The following is a 19,272-nucleotide window of genomic DNA, read 5'->3' as shown; positions in this document are numbered from 1 at the left end:
TCTTCACAGTCCCCTGGTCCAAAACAGAGCCTGGGAAACGCACAGTATTAAAATAGAGCCATGACTACATGGAAACTCTGCCACCCCAGGTAACTCAAGCTAGCAATAAAAACAGATAAAAACAAACAAATAAAATAACACCTTACTGCACAAAGGGGACTGTAATGAGACACAGCCATTTTATATATTGTGTATTGTAATTTGCACTTTATTATTTAATAGTCCTAGATAGAGTGTATGTACTGATACACTAGACGACCAGAAGTATGTGGACACCTGATGTCGAATATCTCATTCCAAAATCATGGGCATTAATATGGAGTTGGTCCCCCCTTTGCTGCTATCAGCCTCCACTCTTCTGGGAAGGCTTTCCACTATATGCTGGAACATTGCTGTGGGGACTTGCTTCCATTCAGCCACAAGAACATTAGTGAGGTCGGGCACTGATGTTGGGTGATTAGGCCCGGCTCGCAGTCAGCAATCAATTCATCCCAAAGGTGTTCGATGGGGTTGAGGTCAGGGCTTTGTGCAGGCCAGTCAAGTTCTTCCACACCTATCTCGACAAACCATTTCTGTATGGACCTCGCTTTGTGCACAGGGGCATTGTCATGCTGAAACAGGAAAGGGCCTTCCCCAAACTGTTGCCACAAAGTTGGAAGCACAGAATCGTCTAGAATGTCATTGTTTGCTGTAGTGTTAAGATTCCCGAACCATGAAAAACAGCACCAGACCATTATTACTCCTTCACCAAACTTTACAGTTGGCACTATGCATTGGGGCAGGTAGCGTTCTCCTGGCATCCGCCAAACCCAGATTTGTTCGTCGGACTGCCAGATGGTGAAGCGTGATTCATCACTCCACTGAACGCGTTTCCAGTGCTCCAGAGTCCAATGGCGGCGAGCTTTACACCACCCCAGCCGAAGCTTCGCATTGCGCATGGTGATCTTAGGCTTGTGTGCAGCTGCTCGGCCATGGAAACCCATTTCATGAAGCTGACGTTGCTTCCGGAGGAAGTTTGGAACTCGGTAGTGAGTGTTGCAACTGAGGACAGACTATCTTTTACGCACTACGCGCTTCAGCACTCGGCGGTCCCGTTCTGTGAGCTTGTGTGGCCTACCACTTCGCGGCTGAGCTGTTGTTGCTCCTAGACGTTTCCACTTCACAATAACAGCACTTACAGGCAGCTCTAGTAGGGCAGAAATTTGACAAACTGACTTATGACGGTGCCACGTTGAAAGTCACTGAGCTCTTCAGTACGGGCCATTCTAATGCCAATGTTTGTCTATGGAGATTGCGTGGGTGTGTGCTAAATTTTATACACCTGTTAGCAGCAGGTGTGGCTGAAATAGCTGAAATCCACTAATTTGAAGGGCTGTCCACATACTTTTGTATATACAGAACCAGTCAAAGGTTTGGACACACCTACTCATTCAAAGGTTTTTCTCTATTTGTACTATTTTCTACATTGTAGAATAATAGTGCCGACATCAAAACTACGAAATAACACATTTGGAATCATGTAGTAGCCAAAAACGTGTTGAACAAATCAAATTATATTTTATATTTGAGATTCTTCAAAGTAGCCACCCTTTGCCTTGATGACAGCTTTGCACACTCTTGGCATTCTCTCAACCAGCTTCATGAGGTAGTCACCTGGAATGCATTTCAATTAACAGGTGTGCCTTGTTAAAAGTTAATTTGTGGAATGTCTTTCCTTCTTAATGCGTTTGAGCCAATCAGTTGTGTTGTGAGGTAGGGGTGGTATACAGAAGATAGCCCTATTTGGTAAAAGAGAAACGACAGTCCATCATTACTTTAAGACATGAAGGTCAGTCAATCTGGAAAATTTCAAGAACTTTGAACGTTTCTTCTAGTGCAGTCGCAAAAACCATCAAGCGCTATGATGAAACTGGCTCTCATGAGGACCGGCACAGGAAAGGAAGACCCAGAGTTACCTCTGCTGCAGAGGATAAGCTCATTAGAGTTACCAGCCTCAGAAATTGCAGTCCAAATAAATGCTTCACAAAGTTCAAGTAACAGACACATCTCAACATCAACTGTTCAGAGGAGACTGCGTGAATCAAGCTTTCATGGTTGAATTGCTGCAAAGAAACCACTACTAAAGGACACCAATAAGAAGAAGAGACTTGCTTTGGCCAAGAAACACGAGCAATGGACATTAGACCGGTGGAAATCTGTCCAAATTGGAGATTTTTGGTTCCAACCGCCATGTCTTTGTGAGACGCAGTGTAGGTGAACGGATGATCTCCGCATGTGTGGTTCCCACCGTGAAGCATGGAGGAGGTGGTGTGATGGTGCTTTGCTGGTGACACTGTGTGATTTATTTAGAATTCAAGGCACACTTAACCAGCATGGCTACCACAGCATTCTGCAGCGATACGCCATCTCATCTGGTTTAGGCTTAGTGGGACTTTCATTTGTTTTTCAACAGGACAATGACCCTAAAACACACCTCCAGGCTGTGTAAGGGCTATTTTTACCAAGAAGGAGAGTGATGAGTGCTGCATCAGATGACCTGGCCTCCACAATCACCCGACCTCTAACCAATTGAGATGGTTTGGGATGAGTTGGACTGCAGAGTGAAGGAAAAGCAGCCAACAAGTGCTCAGCATATGTGGGAACTCCTTCAAGACTGTTGGAAAAGCATTCCAGGTGAAGTTGGTTGAGAGAATGCGCCCAGCTGTCATCAAGGCAAAGGGTGGCTACTTTCAAGAATGTAAAATATGAAATATATTTTGATTCTTTTAAACACTTTTTTGGGTTACTACATGATTCCATGTGTTATTTCATAGTGTTGATGTCTTCACTATTATTCTACAAAGTAGAAAATAGTAAAAATAAAGAAAAACCCTTGAACGAATAGGTGTGTCCAAACTTTTGACTGGTACTGTATGGTGTATGTAGGCTATGTGTGACATTTTAAATGTATGTAGTTCAGCCCTTGACTAATAATGTTCTGTTCTATGTATTATGTCATGTTTCACGTGGACCCCAGGAAGAGTAGCTGCTGCTTTTGATCCTAATAAATACCAATACCAATGAGAGAGCAAGCAGGCTCCCTGACTCTCACACCCTAGTCTGAATGGGGTTGTAGCCAATGTTCCCTCAATTTTGGGGGGGGCACTGAGCAAATTTCAGGTCTGCTGAGCGCAAACTTGAACGTTGCGAAAATTCTGTGCAACTTCAGGCGCGCGTTTACTGTGAACACTGAGGCTGTACCTGCTTTAAGTTACAGTTTTAACAATGGCCAAGTAGGCTACTGTGGCTATTTGATCATAATGTAGGCCTACCAGTCGCCTACTATCAAAAACAATGGAGAAAAACACATAACATTTTAACATGGAAATAGCTGTTCTATCTTTCAGTCTACAGTAGCAGCCAATGTGTGGTGTTCAACGCCTACATTCCATTAGACTTAAAAAATAAATAGAAAATACATGCAGGGCTTGACATTAACCTGTTTATTCACTTGTCCTTCAGACAAGGTGACTGAAAATGTTGTGTTTGATGCAAGAAACCACGTTACATTATTATTCCCATACCATTATTACAGAGAATCAGACAAATTATGCTACCCTCTGCCTATTGGCTACTTAGTTTATTCAAGGCTGTCTCAAAATACAACTCTTCCCCTTTAAGAAATAAAAAAGCTCTTTACCTGACTCGCTTTTCAAAGATGGCTAGAAATGCAAACATTTTGTTCTCTTGTTGGAAGCAACCACTCCCCCACTGTTGACTAGAACTGAGCTATAACTGAGCTAATAACTCACTAACTAGCAAAGAATATGAACAAATATGCACACGTGGTTACATGCAGCTCTCACTTTGATCTCAAAACAAGCGCATCTAGCGACCACTCATACTGTAGCCTAAACACAGTCCAGTTCAAAGTGAATGGCACAGATCCATATATGGAAATGGATATTTGCATATAGACCTACTGCAGCTCTGATTGGTTATGGCACACCTGTCTGTGTAGAATACGGGCCTGAGTAGTGCCTGTCAACGCAATAGAATCCTACTCCAATGCGCTCTGCCTACAAGAAAATCTCTTGCACAGTTAGTTTTGCATGTTTTGCATTGATTCAACCACAATTGCCACAGTAGAGCGAAACGTTGATAGAGTTAACTAAAGGGGAAAAACTGTAGAAAGTTGAGTAAAATTCAATCTCGTGCTTCTCTGTGCGGGCTCATATTTCTTCTGCACGGCAGTCCGAGGTGAGCAACGCGCCCGCAGCTTAGAGGGAACATTGGTTGTGGCCTATCTGGCCAATAGCATCACAGCATTGGCCAACCCAGAGCACCTCTGAACATAAACTAATCTAAAATGGATGGACCTACAACTTTTCTCCTTTGCCGAACAACCCTCCGCAGGTGAAGGAGCACATGTGTGAATGACATTCTGCCAGTGTTTTGTGAGCACTGTCATGGGGCCCATAATTCTCTCTGATAGGAAATGGTTGGGATGCCAGGATGCATTTACCCCTTTTTCCACAGCAGGGCTCCGCTCGCCTGGCCTTGCTTTATGCAATGTCCACTTCCAAACCTGCAACAGCTGGAGGGGAGGGTGGGAGGAGAGGTGCTCTGCACAGCGGCTGCACGCACACAGAAACATATAGGCCCCCCATTAGTGCAAATACTCTAATTAAGGTCAGTCATGTCTGAGTCATGCAGCTGTCACTTAGGAGATACGACTTAAAACAGCTGCAGAATGTTTACCACATATACAGATAAGATGCGTCCAGCACCGATAGCACTGGCATCCACTTTGGACAGCTTAGTCAGCATCTTACTGTAACCGTTGCGGTCAAAGCACTTGAGGAATGGACAACTAATGTGTTTGGTCAGAGCTCATTGATTTTTCAAAGAAGTTGTGTAAAAATGTGTTTGCCTGCCTCTGGGTTGAGGCCTGACAGGACAGGAACAGGAAGTAGTAACACTGCGTGGTCTTCATCTGATACCTCTGGTGATGGCTCAATCAGCCAATCACATCACTCACACCACACAGACACAGACAGACATGCAGGCCTCCAACGCACTGACGGAGGATTTTCTCTCATTTAAATAACAATTGACTCAATGAAAGTCTGGTAAATATTTACTTTGAATACTTCAAATACTTGCAATAAATGAAGAAACGGGGTAAGGTATGTAAACAAACCTTGAAGCATTTAATGAGAGCGGGAAAATGTGTCTAACAGTCACAGCAGATACAGGTTCAGTAGGGACAAACATGGGCATGTTCTGCACCAGGGAATGACATTTCCTCAGAAATAAACATTTTTCAGATTTGTAAGAAAACTTACAAGTACTTGAGGTGACTTATGTTCTGCCTTGAGTGCACTGCTTCAGGACAGTGGGGAGTTGAGGACGGCAAAGCTGGGGCTCAGTGAATGTACACAGACATCCACTGAGTTACAATATAGCCTGATTTATAGTACTACGCTGAGTGATGAGGTCACACACCTACTTTCATTAGAAATGACTATCCCCTCTCTCACCTGGTTGTCTGTCAGTAAGCAGAAACTTAGCGTACTGTATACACACACTGCTTTGATTCATACTGTAGTACAGAGAAACTCAGCAGGACAAACATTTGTCTTCTATGAGCCTCCAATCTGCTCACCTTTGCACTAATGTACAGGCAGAGCCATTTCTTACACAGCTCCCTGTGGATGTGTGCCCCTTCAAACCAGTTTGAACCGCTAACGCTAGCCTTCTAACTGTCAACAGAGCCAGAGCAACACAGGGGGCGGCAGGTAGCCTAGCCTAAGAGCGTTGGGCCAGTAACCGAAAGGTTGCTGGTTCAAATCCCCAAGCTGGCAAGTTCGAAAAACCTGCCGTTCTGTCTTTGAACAAGGCAGTTAACCCCCAACAACAACTGCTCCCTGGGCGCCGATGATGTGGACGTCGATTAAAGCAGCCCCCCGCATCTCTCTGATTCAGAGAGGTTGGGTTAAACGCGGAAGACACATTTTGGTTGAATGCATTCAGTTGTGCAACTGACTCGGTATCCCCTTTCCCAGTACGCACCCCAACGGTTAGCCCCAAACTGACATGTTACATGTGGCCTATAAACTCTTGGTTGGCCTCAGGATGATGATATCATCAGGAATGTGAGATGTTTTTAGATAGAAAAACACATGCCTCCCGTCCCGTTCTAATGAGGCATCGTTCTGTCACTGTACAGAGACTGTGGTGCATAGCACACTGTAGAGGTCACACTAGCTTTGTGGGGTGTTGAGGGATCACACACACTCTCGCACACACACACGCAGCATAATCACTGGCATCGGTGCAATCTGTGATATCTCCAAGGGCTTTTTGACAGGGAAGGGCGTTGAGAGGAGAGGGGTGAAAATAAAATATGAGAGTAATTACTGCCGAGGCAATCTGCTATTTCTGTTCATTTTACAGCCCATCTGAGACAAATCCATCGACCTGGGCTACAGACCAGGACACCGAATCAGAACCAAGTAACTGCAAAATGGATGGACCTCTGGCCTGTTGTTGCCTTAGTGAAAATATAGGGGAGAAATAACAATACAGTATTACACTGTAAAGCTAAATAAAATTATAGAGAAATGTTCGCTATGTTTTATCTGACCTTTTGGCAAGTAAACCCTTGCTCCATTGTAAATACCGGCTCCATGTGTAAAATTGTTGCTTATTTTGTCTTGAGAGGCAAAGCAGAGATTCAATCAAAATAAGACAGGAATGTCTGGTGAAATGAGAACCCTGAAGGTTTGGAGATAATATACACTCTGGCCTCTATCCATCTACCTTAAAGGGCCTAACCGAGTGAAGACACTAGGTCACCAGCAGTGCAGTACTATGCAGACAGGCAGTTCATCTCAGATGCACTGGGGATGTTTTGGTGTGGAGATGTCCATCTCTTGTGGTGGACTCTATCCGCAACTCTCCATCTGTTGTTTGGGTTTGAATAGTGGTTGTTGAGGAGAGACAGGCGCCCCTGACTGATGCTTATCTGTCTTTGTGCCACAGCCAGAGAGAACCCCTCTGCTCCCCTCTCTCCAGCCTGTCACTCTCTCCTGACATGTTCCATGCTGTTTTATGGGAAACCCTGCCAAGTGCGCCCTGGACCAAACACAGTACTAGAGAGACAGTCTGTATGAGTGCACATTAAGTCACTCCGCTGCGCTTGGCTCTTTATATAAAAATCCTCTGGTCCGGGGTGCACACACTCACACGTGGTTGTTATCCTGACTAATCAACTCTGAAGGTTGGTATTGAATGCATCTCACATGCTTCGCTTTATAGCATCTTTCTAGGGATTCAGTATTCCCAATGCAACGTCAATTAAAATGCTCACGTCCAGTTTGAGGGAAAAAAGTATTTATCTGCAGAAATACTATTAATCTGTTCCTTGAAAAAAAATTACTCCACATCAGGATCCCATTTCGGGGAGAAACACAATACATGTCAGACACGCTTGCAGTCCAGCTATCATATAAAACAGCCACATTAAACAACCTAATAGACAAGCATTTCTACATTGTTCTGTACATTCCAGAACGGTCCGGTATTCGCCAGACAGATCTAGCAACAAAGAAGACTAATCTGCAGTTATTATAAAACGAGGCCCAGTGTCATTGTGGTGCCTTTCAACAGCTCTGTACCACAGGGAGACTACTGCAGGACCAGCAGCTTCATTCCATCACTGCCTTGGCTTGGACTGAGTGGGACCTGGACTCAGATACTGAAGACATGGGGTTACCTATGCATGCAGGGGGCAACTGAAACCAGATGGTATGGCACAGGTCCTAGAGAACCTGCGTTGCCGACAGGAGCACAGGAAGGGAGAGCATATATACCTCTCATGTATAAACTACACATCCACCATTCAAACCAGAATTCTCTCACTGGTTGGCTGGCTGGCTCTTGACCTATTTTACAAGTGGGGAGGCCAGTGACACGTCCAGTGACCTCTACACACCCAGGCTAAAGGCAGATGGTGAGATTAATTGGCTTGCCGGCCTTGATCATTTGGCCAGAAGAATGCGTGGAATCCAGAGCCACTCCATAAAAGTCGCTCTCTGTGAACACTGCTCCGAATCATTAAATCCCCTGTGACAATGGCCATGTGAGGCTGTAAAACATGAGGAACTACCACTGAGGCCTCAGCTCTGAGCTCCGGCCCTCCTCTCAGAGCCCTCCTCTCCCACCTGATTGACGGCAGAGTGAAACATTTATGGGGCGTGTGCAGCAGAGGGAGAACAGAATAAACCACTAACCAGGGGTGGGCAACTCAAGTCCTCAGGGGCCTGATTGGTGGCACACTTTCCCCCCATCCCTAGCAAACACAGCTGATTCAACTAATTGCATTCTAAACTGAAGAGCATGAGTAGTTGATTATTGGTATCAGGTGTGCTAGCTGGGGCAAAAGTGTGACACCAATCAGGCCCCTGAGGACTGGAGTTGCCCATCCCTGCGACTAATCGCGTTGACTAATAACCGAAGCGATAGGACAAAAACCCAATAGTACCCAGGTACATCAAACACCAACCTTTTACTAGATATGTGGGGTGCAGTGAGCACTTACTCTTGACAGCCTGTCAAACTATTGTAAATGAAGACTAACTTGAGCATAATTCACTGGGAAAATGTATGATTTGGCCATTCTTCCGCCTGCAGCCAAGCATGACTAAGATAAGGGAGAAGGGCAGTGAGAGTATGTATGGTGCAGTAGCAGCATGTGTTGTTGCCAGAGGCCTGTGTACCCTAGGAAGCTATCTGAGTGGTGGCAGTTGTGTAAAGTACTTAAGTAAAAATACCTACTTACAGTACTACTTAAGTAGTTTTGGGTATCTGTACTTTACTATTTTTTATTTTTGACAACTTTTACTTTTACCTCACTACATTCCTAAAGAAAATAATGTACTTTTTACTCCATGCATTTTCCCTGACACCCAAAAGTACTCGTTACATTTTGAATGCATAGCAGGACACGGGAAATGGTCCAATTCACGTACTTAGCCTGACACAGAGCCTGTTTTTAACACAAATACCATAAGGCACACCACAACATACATGAACAAAAACAGTGGGGATAATAATCTGCGAATTGATTTAACTTCTCAGAACGTTACGTCCCTGAATTGTAGAACCAAGCAGTTCCAAGCTAGTAGCGCTGCAGGAGCTCAGGAACATGTACAATATCAGCTACAATATTACCAGTCCAGACAGTGAATTGTTGACCTCTGGGAAATATTAATACGACACATTTTATACTAATGTCAAACTAAGAGGAAAGATGCGATGGCCATGCGTCTGGGTAATGGTTTTGAATGCATAGCAGGACAGGGAAATGGTCCAATTCACGCACTTATCAAGAGAACATCCCTGGTCATCTACTGCCTCTGATCTGGCGGACTCACTAAATACAAATGCTTTGTTTGTCAATAATGTCTGAGTTTTGAGCGTGCCTGGCTATCCGTAAATAAATTAAAAAGAAAATGGTGCCGTCTGGTTTGCTTACAATAAGGAATTTGAAATGATTTATACTTTTACTTTTGATACTTAAGTACATTTTATCAATTACATTTACTTTTGACACTTAAGTATATTTAAAACCAAATACTTTTAGACTTTTACTCAAGTAGTATTTTACTGGGTGACTTTCATTTTTCCTTGAGTCATTTTCTATTAACGTATCTTTATGACAATTGGGTCCTTTTTCCACCACTGAGTGGTGGAGCAGGCATAGCTCTACATCACATTACCCTGCCAGAGCTGTCTGCTTAGCGCTTGATCAGCCGGCACGCTCTCTCCGTCTCGTACTGTTTCCATTATAGACAACTTCAGACGCACTAAATTAGAACCAGTTAAAGCCTATGAAAACACGCCATCGCATCCAGAGTGGGATTGTTTTAAAGGGTAGAGCCTGGAAACAAACTACTGCTTCCTGCTCCTCAAATATATTGTGGTTTACCTGTTAATGCCTCTGTGAGAACGCTAGGGAACACCCAAGAAAAAAGGCTGCCACTGACATCTGCATACTTACTGTACATTAGCTATTAGAAAACAGTGCTCCATCCTTTGTAAAAGGAGTACGTTGACATTCAGAGGCTTTTAGGAGGGATGTTAACTACCTCGTGGAGGGACATACCGTACACTGACCTTTAATAACAGAGCCAGTTGGATTGTTCTGAAAGAGTCACATCACTTAGGTATAACAGGGGCAGACTGGCAGAGCTTTGACCCACCTGGAGGGCACAGTTCATCATGCGGATGACGTAGTCAAACTGTTGGTGGTCCAGTATGGCCCGGTTCTGCTGGACATGCAGACTGAGCTCCTCAGTCAGACACTGGCGAGCCGCCTTGCCTTTCAGAGCACGCAGCGCAGCCGGCAGGGTCTGGGAACACAGCACAGCAGACACAGAGCCTGTCTTTAACACAAATACCATAAGGCACACCACAACATACATGAACAAAAACAGTGGGGATAATAATCTGCGGAATTGATTTCTTAACTTCTCAGAACGTTACGTCCCTGAATTGTAGAACCAAGCAGTTCCAAGCTAGTAGCGCTGCAGGAGCTCAGGAACAGGTACAATATCAGCTACAATATTACCAGTCCAGACAGTGAATTGTTGACCTCTGGGAAATATTAATCCGACACATTTTATCCTAATGTCAAACTAAGAGGAAAGATGCGATGGCCATGCGTCTGGGTAATTGGCTGTATAATGTATATTGAGGTGAAGGGTTTATAGGCTCGGGGGGGGGGGCTATAGCTGGAGTACCCGGTGTTCCTCTACCGACACAGGGATGCACGTCTGCCTTATATAACCTGCTTATTACAGCCAGTGGTGCAGGCATAAAGGAACTGGCTCCCGTCCCATTTCATGCAGTACATATGGGACACCCCATCAATGTTCCTATAGGCTCTCCTATAGGGGGTGCCACGGTGCCGGGAAATCAAAGAGCATCATTTATGTGTAAATGCTTTACGGGAAACCAGAAAGCAAAACAGCTATGCCATTAACCTCGGTGTTAAAACAATAGGGTTATTTCTGCTGATAACGAGGAGATTATGAGGTTAGTCTAAGTGTTTGATTATCTGTCTCCAGTGTGGTCATTTCTCCCAGCTGGGAGGTATAATTAGCCTGATGATGTTGAGAGTGCTAACTCCAGACAGACACACACGGTTGCCTGCCTGCTGTAATCGGAGGGATGGATGTCTGGGCCATTACAGACGTGGCTGATTACACTGTGCTGAGAGACAGGGATTAGGGAGCGTCACCTTCTCTGTCTCCTGGGTCTTGTTGTGGAAGATGAAGGCGATGCAGCTCCTCACCACCTCCAGCCTGCGAGCGCTGTTGAACACTGAGCCCATATTCCCCATGATGGACACTGCACAGATGAGAGATGAGGGCGTTAGGAATAGAAGAGTGGTAGAAATACTAGCAACACTAGAACAAACACCATTCAATACTCAGCAACTAATTACTAACAGCTATTAACACATTATAGACTCCTGCCAAGCCATTAGTCTCACACAGGAGCAGGCATGGAGTAGAGCTGATGTTTGTGTCTCACGTACCCATGGGGGGGCCGGCGGGCACCACACACTTCCTCTCTGCGCGGGTGGTGTTAGTGATGGCAGGGGCACTGGGATGCTTGGCCAGGCCCTCCGCCAGCAGCCCCTCCACCTTCTCATCATCCAGCAGGGGGAAGGGCACCACGTGCACCCGCAGGTGGGAGCCCTCTGTGGGCCGAGGCACTTTCTGGAACGCCATGTGGGGGTTGGGATTCTCCTGTAATGGACCATTCAATAATAAAATATACAGACACGCACAACACCATCAACATCTGTGACGGCCATAGGACATGCTATAACACTAAAGAGTACAGAAAGTGCCTAATATGAACACTATACTATACAGGCCCAGCGGCTGAGTGATGTTAACTCACGTTTTTGTGCAGCTGTTCAGAGAGTTCCCTCATGTGCTTCTGCAGCTTGGCAGGGCTGGCCTCCTTAAAGCGCTCCATGTCAAAGGCCACCAGCTACAGAACCAACAATAAGTCAGTCAAGCTGTTCCCAAACGATAAAATCTCTCGACAAGCCCAGTTTCATACACAACAGTGTAATGAGTCTGGTTACAGTAGCCATGCTGGACAGTACCTCATCAAAGAGATCACAGGCTCTGTAAGGCGGACCCCTCTCGGACACGAAGCCAGCGAAGGCCATGCCATCCAGAACCTTGGTCAAGAAGTCGTTCTCGATCAGGCCTCTCTGGCCCAGGAAGGCAGTCTGTAGGGGGACAGGGTCAAAGGTTAAATACATGGTAGGTACATAAAGATGTAGGTTTAGGACTGTAACAGCTTTACTTTCCTTATCGGAGTAGCTTCTCTTCCCTTTTCACAATGAACCCAGTCACAAAAGTGAAACAAATGACTGAAGTTGACTATATGCAAAGAAAAGCAAGCTTTATCTGCTGAATTAGGCTTGTGCTTCGTGCTAGTGGGTGACAGAGATAGAAATGGGGGCAGTTTTTCTTGTCTCCCTAGTCTACGCTTCTCCGTAAAAAAGTGGTGAGCTTCTGTAGAATTCCTGGCCCATAATCCGAGCCATGTGGGGTACTTTGAGAGGGACGTGCTGGGAGGTTACCACGGAGACGCCGCAGACACAAACAAATACAAACCCAGCTATTTTTGCTATTTTTGATTTGATACATTTCATATGGCTCATCGCGAGGCCATTGGCCAAGGCTGACAGCACATAACACAAACAAGCAGATAGCATGGTGAAGAGTCATACAGTCAGTCACTAAAGCGCATCAAAAAAACACACACTAAAACAAAACACCTCCAAACAGCTTTATCAGACAGGACAAGACAGGATAAGAGATTATCCTCTTGTTCTTGGTTTCTCTCCAAACATTATTTTACAGGTTGTGAGAACAAGGGATAAACTTCAGCCTGCAGGGCCTTTGTTACAGCACATTAATTGATAGCACTCCACCTATTAAATGTTAATGGGGACAAACAAATTGAAAAAGAAAGGTAACCATCTACATTGCAGTGATCAGTGAAATGAGATATTTTCCTGGATTACAAAGCATGGGTGACAAAAGTGTGTCATCATCATGGCTTCAATTGGCAATAGAATTTTTGACCCACCCAGATTGAGTTGAACGGAAGTGCATTGATCTCACCTTGTGAAAGTGGATAACAGGTTCGGAATGGATGCGGATAAGCTGCAGGCAGGACCTGTAGCCCTGGAAGAGTTGTGCAAACAGCCTGAGGAACACGGCTCTCACCTCCTTATCCTGAAACACAAGGGAGAGAGGGGAGAGTCACCTCACAAACATGCCATGAATACCACCTTGTTTATTCAGTCAAGTTCACATCTTAACATGATTATTCTACCGTCTGAAGAAATCGAAACCCCCACTAAAGTTCACATTCTTGTGCTATTCATAGGTCGGACAAGAGACAAGTGTGCTATAGGAGATATCTCAGAGCAGTGGTGTCCCCCTCATATCACAAACACATGATGTTCTGGGAAGAGACTCCATTTATTACATTGAGACATGGCCAGGGGTTAAGGGTGAAGACACTGTGTTTACTGGAATGATGGTGCCTTACCAACAGTTTGAGATTGGAGGGGGCTGTGCGAGGGGGTAGGAAGGCATTGTCAGCTATCTCCAGATCAGGATGCAAAACCTGAAAATAATACAAATGCCTCTTAGTCTTGACTTACTATTTTGTTCGTTCCTCAGTACACTTTTATTGTTCAGATTACATAAACAAATATCCATTACAATAACTACACTAGTTACATAAGGACATACAATTATACAGCTGTTTGCAACAAACCACATTCTCATTATGATCTAATGTGAAATGTCTAATTGGCATCTGTGACTTCCAAGGGTGAGCATTCAGCCTTTACAGACAGAGGCTGTGGTGTATGCTGGGTACCTACCAGAGACAGGGCAGTCTGTGTGGTGTAACAGGTACCTACCAGAGACCGGGCAGTCTGTGTGGTGTAACAGGTACGTACCAGAGACGGGGCAGTCTGTGTGGTGTAACAGGTACGTACCAGAGACGGGGCAGTCTGTGTGGTGTAACAGGTACCTACCATAGACATGGCAGTCTGTGTGGTGTAACAGGTACGTACCAGAGACGGGGCAGTCTGTGTGGTGTAACAGGTACCTACCATAGACATGGCAGTCTGTGTGGTGTAACAGGTACGTACCAGAGACAGGGCAGACTGTGTAGTGTGTAACAGTGGTTCAGGGAGCTGGGACAGGTGGATGCACTCTGGAATCTTTATGGTTCCTCCATCCAGATCAGCTATGATAACGTCCAACTGTAAGACAGACAATACACACCACTAAACAATCCTTTCAAATTAGTTAGATTCCTAGTTTAGCTGTAGAGCACATTCTACATTACTATGACAGAGCATATAAGAGAAACTAAGGCCGAAACCGGCTAAAACAGGCTCTTGGCCAACACAGTGGATGATTCACAACTCCCTGAGACTAAGGGACTCAGGAGGCCGCATCAATCTACACTTCCCAGCGTAAGGAATGTCAGCTCAGCATAACATTCCCTTAATGTACAATGACTGAAATATATAATAAGGCTACATGATTCATAGGCAACTGGTTACATTGGGCAAGCTTTCAAGGAATCAGCTTAAATAAAGGTATGTTGTTATCCCTGGTGTCCTGTCCATGTTGAGTCAGGGTCAGAGGCAGTTAACGTCTGGAGAAGGTGCTAAAGATCACTCACCAATTCTTGGATCTCGCTCTGGAACATGGAGTGGACCCCGATGATGAAGGGGGTGGGTGAGCTCAGCACCTCTAGCAGCCGTGACGGCAGGATGGGGATGTATGGGTAACTGAGTTTCAAACAGGAGACGACAGTGAGTAAACACACACAACAATTGCCAGGTCAAATTCTACATCAAACTGTTGTGCTCAAAGTGACCATTTTGGTGTTCAGTAAACCAGAGAATAATCTTTCAAGTACATTTACATTTGAGTCATTTAGCAGACGCTCTAATCCAGAGCGATTTACAGTAAGTGTATTCATCTTAAAGACATATGAGAAAAGATAACCAAGACCATTTTGGAATGTTGTTTTGTTTTGTCACAGAAAGTCAGTTGGCAACGCAATTGACACGAACATCTTAAAATGTTAGAACTTTCAATGGACTCATAATCAAAGCCAGCCTAAGTGAAAGAATTTTACTGAGAAAGAAACAAATAACGATAATAAGAAACATTAAAAAGAAACATTATCATTCAAGTCACACTTGGTGCAAGACAAGTCATGTCAATAGCCGAGGTGTAATGGAGACTGATGGGGGAATGTGGAGAACAATGGACCAATCACGTACCTGTATTTGAGGGGGAACATGAGGGCCTCCAGAGCACGCGATGCCTCCCCTAGTCTCTGGTAACTCGTGGAATGGAACAAAACCTTGTGTTCGGTCAGAACCGCACAGAAAAGACTCAGAACATTCTGGATTCCTAGCAGAAGAAAGTAGAGAGAATGTGTAATTAATGAGGTATTCGGTTGGACAATAGATAAAACAAAAACATACTGTTGGGGGTGGATTTTATTTCTAAGCTGAGCAAACAACATTGAGTAAATTATATTTATTTGAGGTGATAGAATGATTGATAACACCACATATTCTATGTGACTAGCTGTTTGTTGAAATAATTGGGAGGAAAGATCTGTTTTGCAGAGACATACTGTATGAAAACCAAAGTACATGTATCACAACATTTTGAAAACCTCTCCCTCCCTTTACTGACAGTATATTATACACTATTACATTCTGACTAATCACGAACAAATAGCTGAGAAAACAATGTTATTCTTTGCCCACAGGGATAACAGGTGGAAAAACAATGCAATTTCAGCTACCAAACAGTACAGTGTACATTATACACTGAGTGTACAAAACACTAGGAGCATCTGCTCTTTCCATGACAGACTGACCAGGTGAATCCAGGTGAAAGCTATGACTCCTTATTGATGTCACTTGTTAAAACCACTTCAATCTGTGTAGATGAAGGGGAAGAGACAGGTTAAATGAGGATTTTTAAGGCTTGAGACATAGATTGTGTATGTGTGCCATTCAGAGGATGAATGGGAAAGACAAAAGATTTAAGTGCCTTTGAATGGCGTATGGTAGTAGGAGCCAGGTGCACCTGTTTGAGTGTGTTAAGAACTGCAATGCTGCTGGGTTTTTCCACACTCAACAGTTTCCTGTGTGTATCAAGAATGGTCCACCACCCAAAAGGACATCCAGCCAACTTGACACGAAACATTGGAGTCAACATGGGCCAGCATCCCTTTGGAGCGCTTTCGACACCTTGTGGAGTCCATGCACCGACGAATTGAGGCTGTTCTGAGGGCAAAAGGGTGTTCCTAATGTTTTGTACACTCAGTGTATATCATTAATGATAAGGAAAATACAATCTCAAAAATAGCCAGAGAAAATGACACGCTATGAGACTATATAAATAATCAGTCAAATACCAATATGACAGTCAAGACAAATTCTCAAGTTTACAGTTCCTGTTATTGTTTCCTATCAACCTAGTGGTAGACCCATCCATCACACATTACAGAGATTAAGACAACAGAACAGTGGCAGACATATCCGCAGTCCCTAACAAACTGAGGTCACTGATTCTGTGTCTGCCTCCAGCTCAGATAGGCCCTGATGATAAACAGGAACCGGAACATGAACATAGACATTGTCTGTTCCGTTGTTGACTGAATACCTGGATCTCTCAAAGCGACACAGGCTGGTCACTTGGCTCATTCTCTGTCACCTCAACATGACTTCCTCTGTGGAAGTGCATAGGTCTGAGGTGATTAATCTGGCATTTTTGCGCTTGGCAGTCGATTAGGTTTCATAATGGCGTCCTGAGGTAAGCTGCCTGGCTCGTTTAGTGTCCTTCAGGTGTTTACATATCTATTGGAAACAGCAACACATTTCCGACCCTAAATAATGTTACACAAACACATGGCTTTAAATAGACCCTCCAACCAGAGGTGGAAGAGGACACAGCCCAGCCAACATGGAGAGCAAATCTGTTGCTGATTCATGGAATACAAGTAATGAGAGAACATGTTCTGACATATGATCCGACCTTGGGCTGTGCAGCGGTTGCATTGTCACGATACTCAAACACTTGCAGTATTTCCCCTACAATTTTTTTCAGCAGCGGTGGCAAAGGTAGAATGAATGTGAGAAGGTCACTTGACTTGACTTTTTGAAAGGACATTCTACAAAAAACATTGATGAAAATAACCTGCTCAACTAATGCAGCATAGTGGCTTTAACGCCCTCATGCAGTCTTTGTAATTGTATTTTAAAATCATCACCGCATGAGTCTCCTTTGGCCCTTGAAATGCTCAGTCTGATCGTGTGGACGTTAGGAAACAAATTTGAAGATACTGTATTAACATACACAGCCCTGATGGTCTAGATCCTACCCCCTTACCTAGATGAACAGTCATTGGTCTATTATAATCAGACCACACTGTGACGTAATCATGTAGGCCAAAAGTTCCATCCCACCTGAACATGCTGAAATCCAGGACATTTTCCCCCAAACAGCTCTTACACAAAAGGCCATTATCATCATTTTCACCATTTCAGAGTGTTATTTCGACCTCATAGTGTGGATATATTTTTTTAAAGGATAATTACGTTTTCAACTGCACTACCCCTTTAAATAAATAGCCTGAAGCATGGGGTTGCAATCTGTATTTACTTAATTGCAAAACCTCAAAAGACTAAATGCATCCAATGCTACTTGGTACAAATAAACGTTGTAACTTGTCACTCTGACCTTAAAAGTGCGTCTCGGCAGAGATTTTTTTTTTTAACGTGGTGGCAACAAATTAGCAGCAGCGGCCCGCCCCTGCTAAATTAATATATGGGAAACACTGATTCTGCACTCAGAACATACTCTCAGCTTGCATTGTATAACAGCAGTGATGGATGGGAGATGCAAGGGCTTCGTTTACACGAGACGCATGATCTGATCGCTTCTGGAGCTGTTGGAATGCCTATCCTCCATATGATATCATGCAGTACTGATCAGTTCTTACAGGACATCAGTCACATCACCTGTAGCCCAAGGACATGAAAGAGAGCATCTCTTAAGAGTTACAGGCAGTCCTGTTCAAGGGTACTGTAAGCAAACAGCAGTGGTGTGAGGAGCCCAGCCCTCTCTGTCTGCCTATCATCATCTGTCAGGGCCAGGGGCCATCTTCAGATCCAGCTTAGGGAGGACTGGACACATCACAACACACAGAGACATTCCTCCTGATGGTTGGACTGAGCTGCACAGTAACAAGCCCCATCTCCTCCTGTGACTCCAAAAACAGCTGTCTAGACCAGAGGAGTTTAGACCTATCCTCTATCAAGCTCCGGGTAAATTCTACACTTTGGAATGTACAATTTAGAGAGAGACATATGAATCGGGTCCGTTTTATTAGCTTTGTGGACTGTTCCCTGGATAACGTGCAGTATTTGGTAACAAAAACAAAGTTGGTGAGGACTGACACAAACCATGGCTGAGGATAATGTCAAGGTACAGGCCATTTCTCTTCCTCCATCTCTGTGTGTATCCAGATTGGCTACAAACACATGACCCTGATCATTTGTGTATCGGTAAAGTACCCCCCCGTGTGCACGTCCACTGCTCGCTGTCCAAATAAACACAAAGGAGCATGCAAACTATTATTGAATTCCTCAAGGGGTTCAGGGCCTAATGCTTACAAGAAACATAATCCATTTCGTTTTGTAACACATTCTTCTAATCACACTAAATGAGGGCCTATTTTCCATTACAAATAAAAGAAAGCATCAGAAACATTTGATTGGATTTCACTTATTTACTAACTCGCCCCCAACATCGGCCCATGGAATGTAGACTTGACTGCTGCGGTGATTTGAGTGTATTAAGGACCCTGATAAAACCACATACTTGAGACCAGTGTACGCACAAATGAAGTGAGCAGGAATTTTGGACAATGTATGGTAATGTGAAGCCACCAAACCACAGCAAAGCAACGTCCTGTGTACAAGAATGCAAAACAGACTACGTACATCCTAGTAAAGGAGTATACATACAGTGCCTTGAGAAAAATATTCACACCCCTTGACTTTTTCCACATTGTTGTTACAAAGTGGGATTAAAATTTATTTAATTATAATTGTTTGTCAACGAGCTCCAC

The 19,272-nt window shown here is 44.2% G+C and overlaps 1 protein-coding gene across 1 annotated transcript in view; it reads right to left on the bottom strand.

The window, feature by feature from the left end:
• Positions 1-19,272, bottom strand: part of sbf2 (SET binding factor 2) — a 139,775-nt gene that overhangs the window by 43,478 nt on the left and 77,025 nt on the right. Inside the window, 10 exon segments of the mRNA XM_045210021.1 lie at positions 10,248-10,397; positions 11,288-11,397; positions 11,588-11,801; positions 11,959-12,051; positions 12,170-12,298; positions 13,203-13,316; positions 13,636-13,713; positions 14,249-14,362; positions 14,791-14,899; positions 15,401-15,533. Of these exon segments, the coding sequence (XP_045065956.1) occupies positions 10,248-10,397; positions 11,288-11,397; positions 11,588-11,801; positions 11,959-12,051; positions 12,170-12,298; positions 13,203-13,316; positions 13,636-13,713; positions 14,249-14,362; positions 14,791-14,899; positions 15,401-15,533 (1,244 nt within the window).

This window comes from Coregonus clupeaformis, chromosome 32 (genome assembly GCF_020615455.1).
Source record: "Coregonus clupeaformis isolate EN_2021a chromosome 32, ASM2061545v1, whole genome shotgun sequence".
Lineage (NCBI taxonomy): Eukaryota > Metazoa > Chordata > Actinopteri > Salmoniformes > Salmonidae > Coregonus > Coregonus clupeaformis.
Note: the sequence above shows the minus strand (reverse complement) of the source record. Positions and strands in the feature narration are given on the sequence as shown.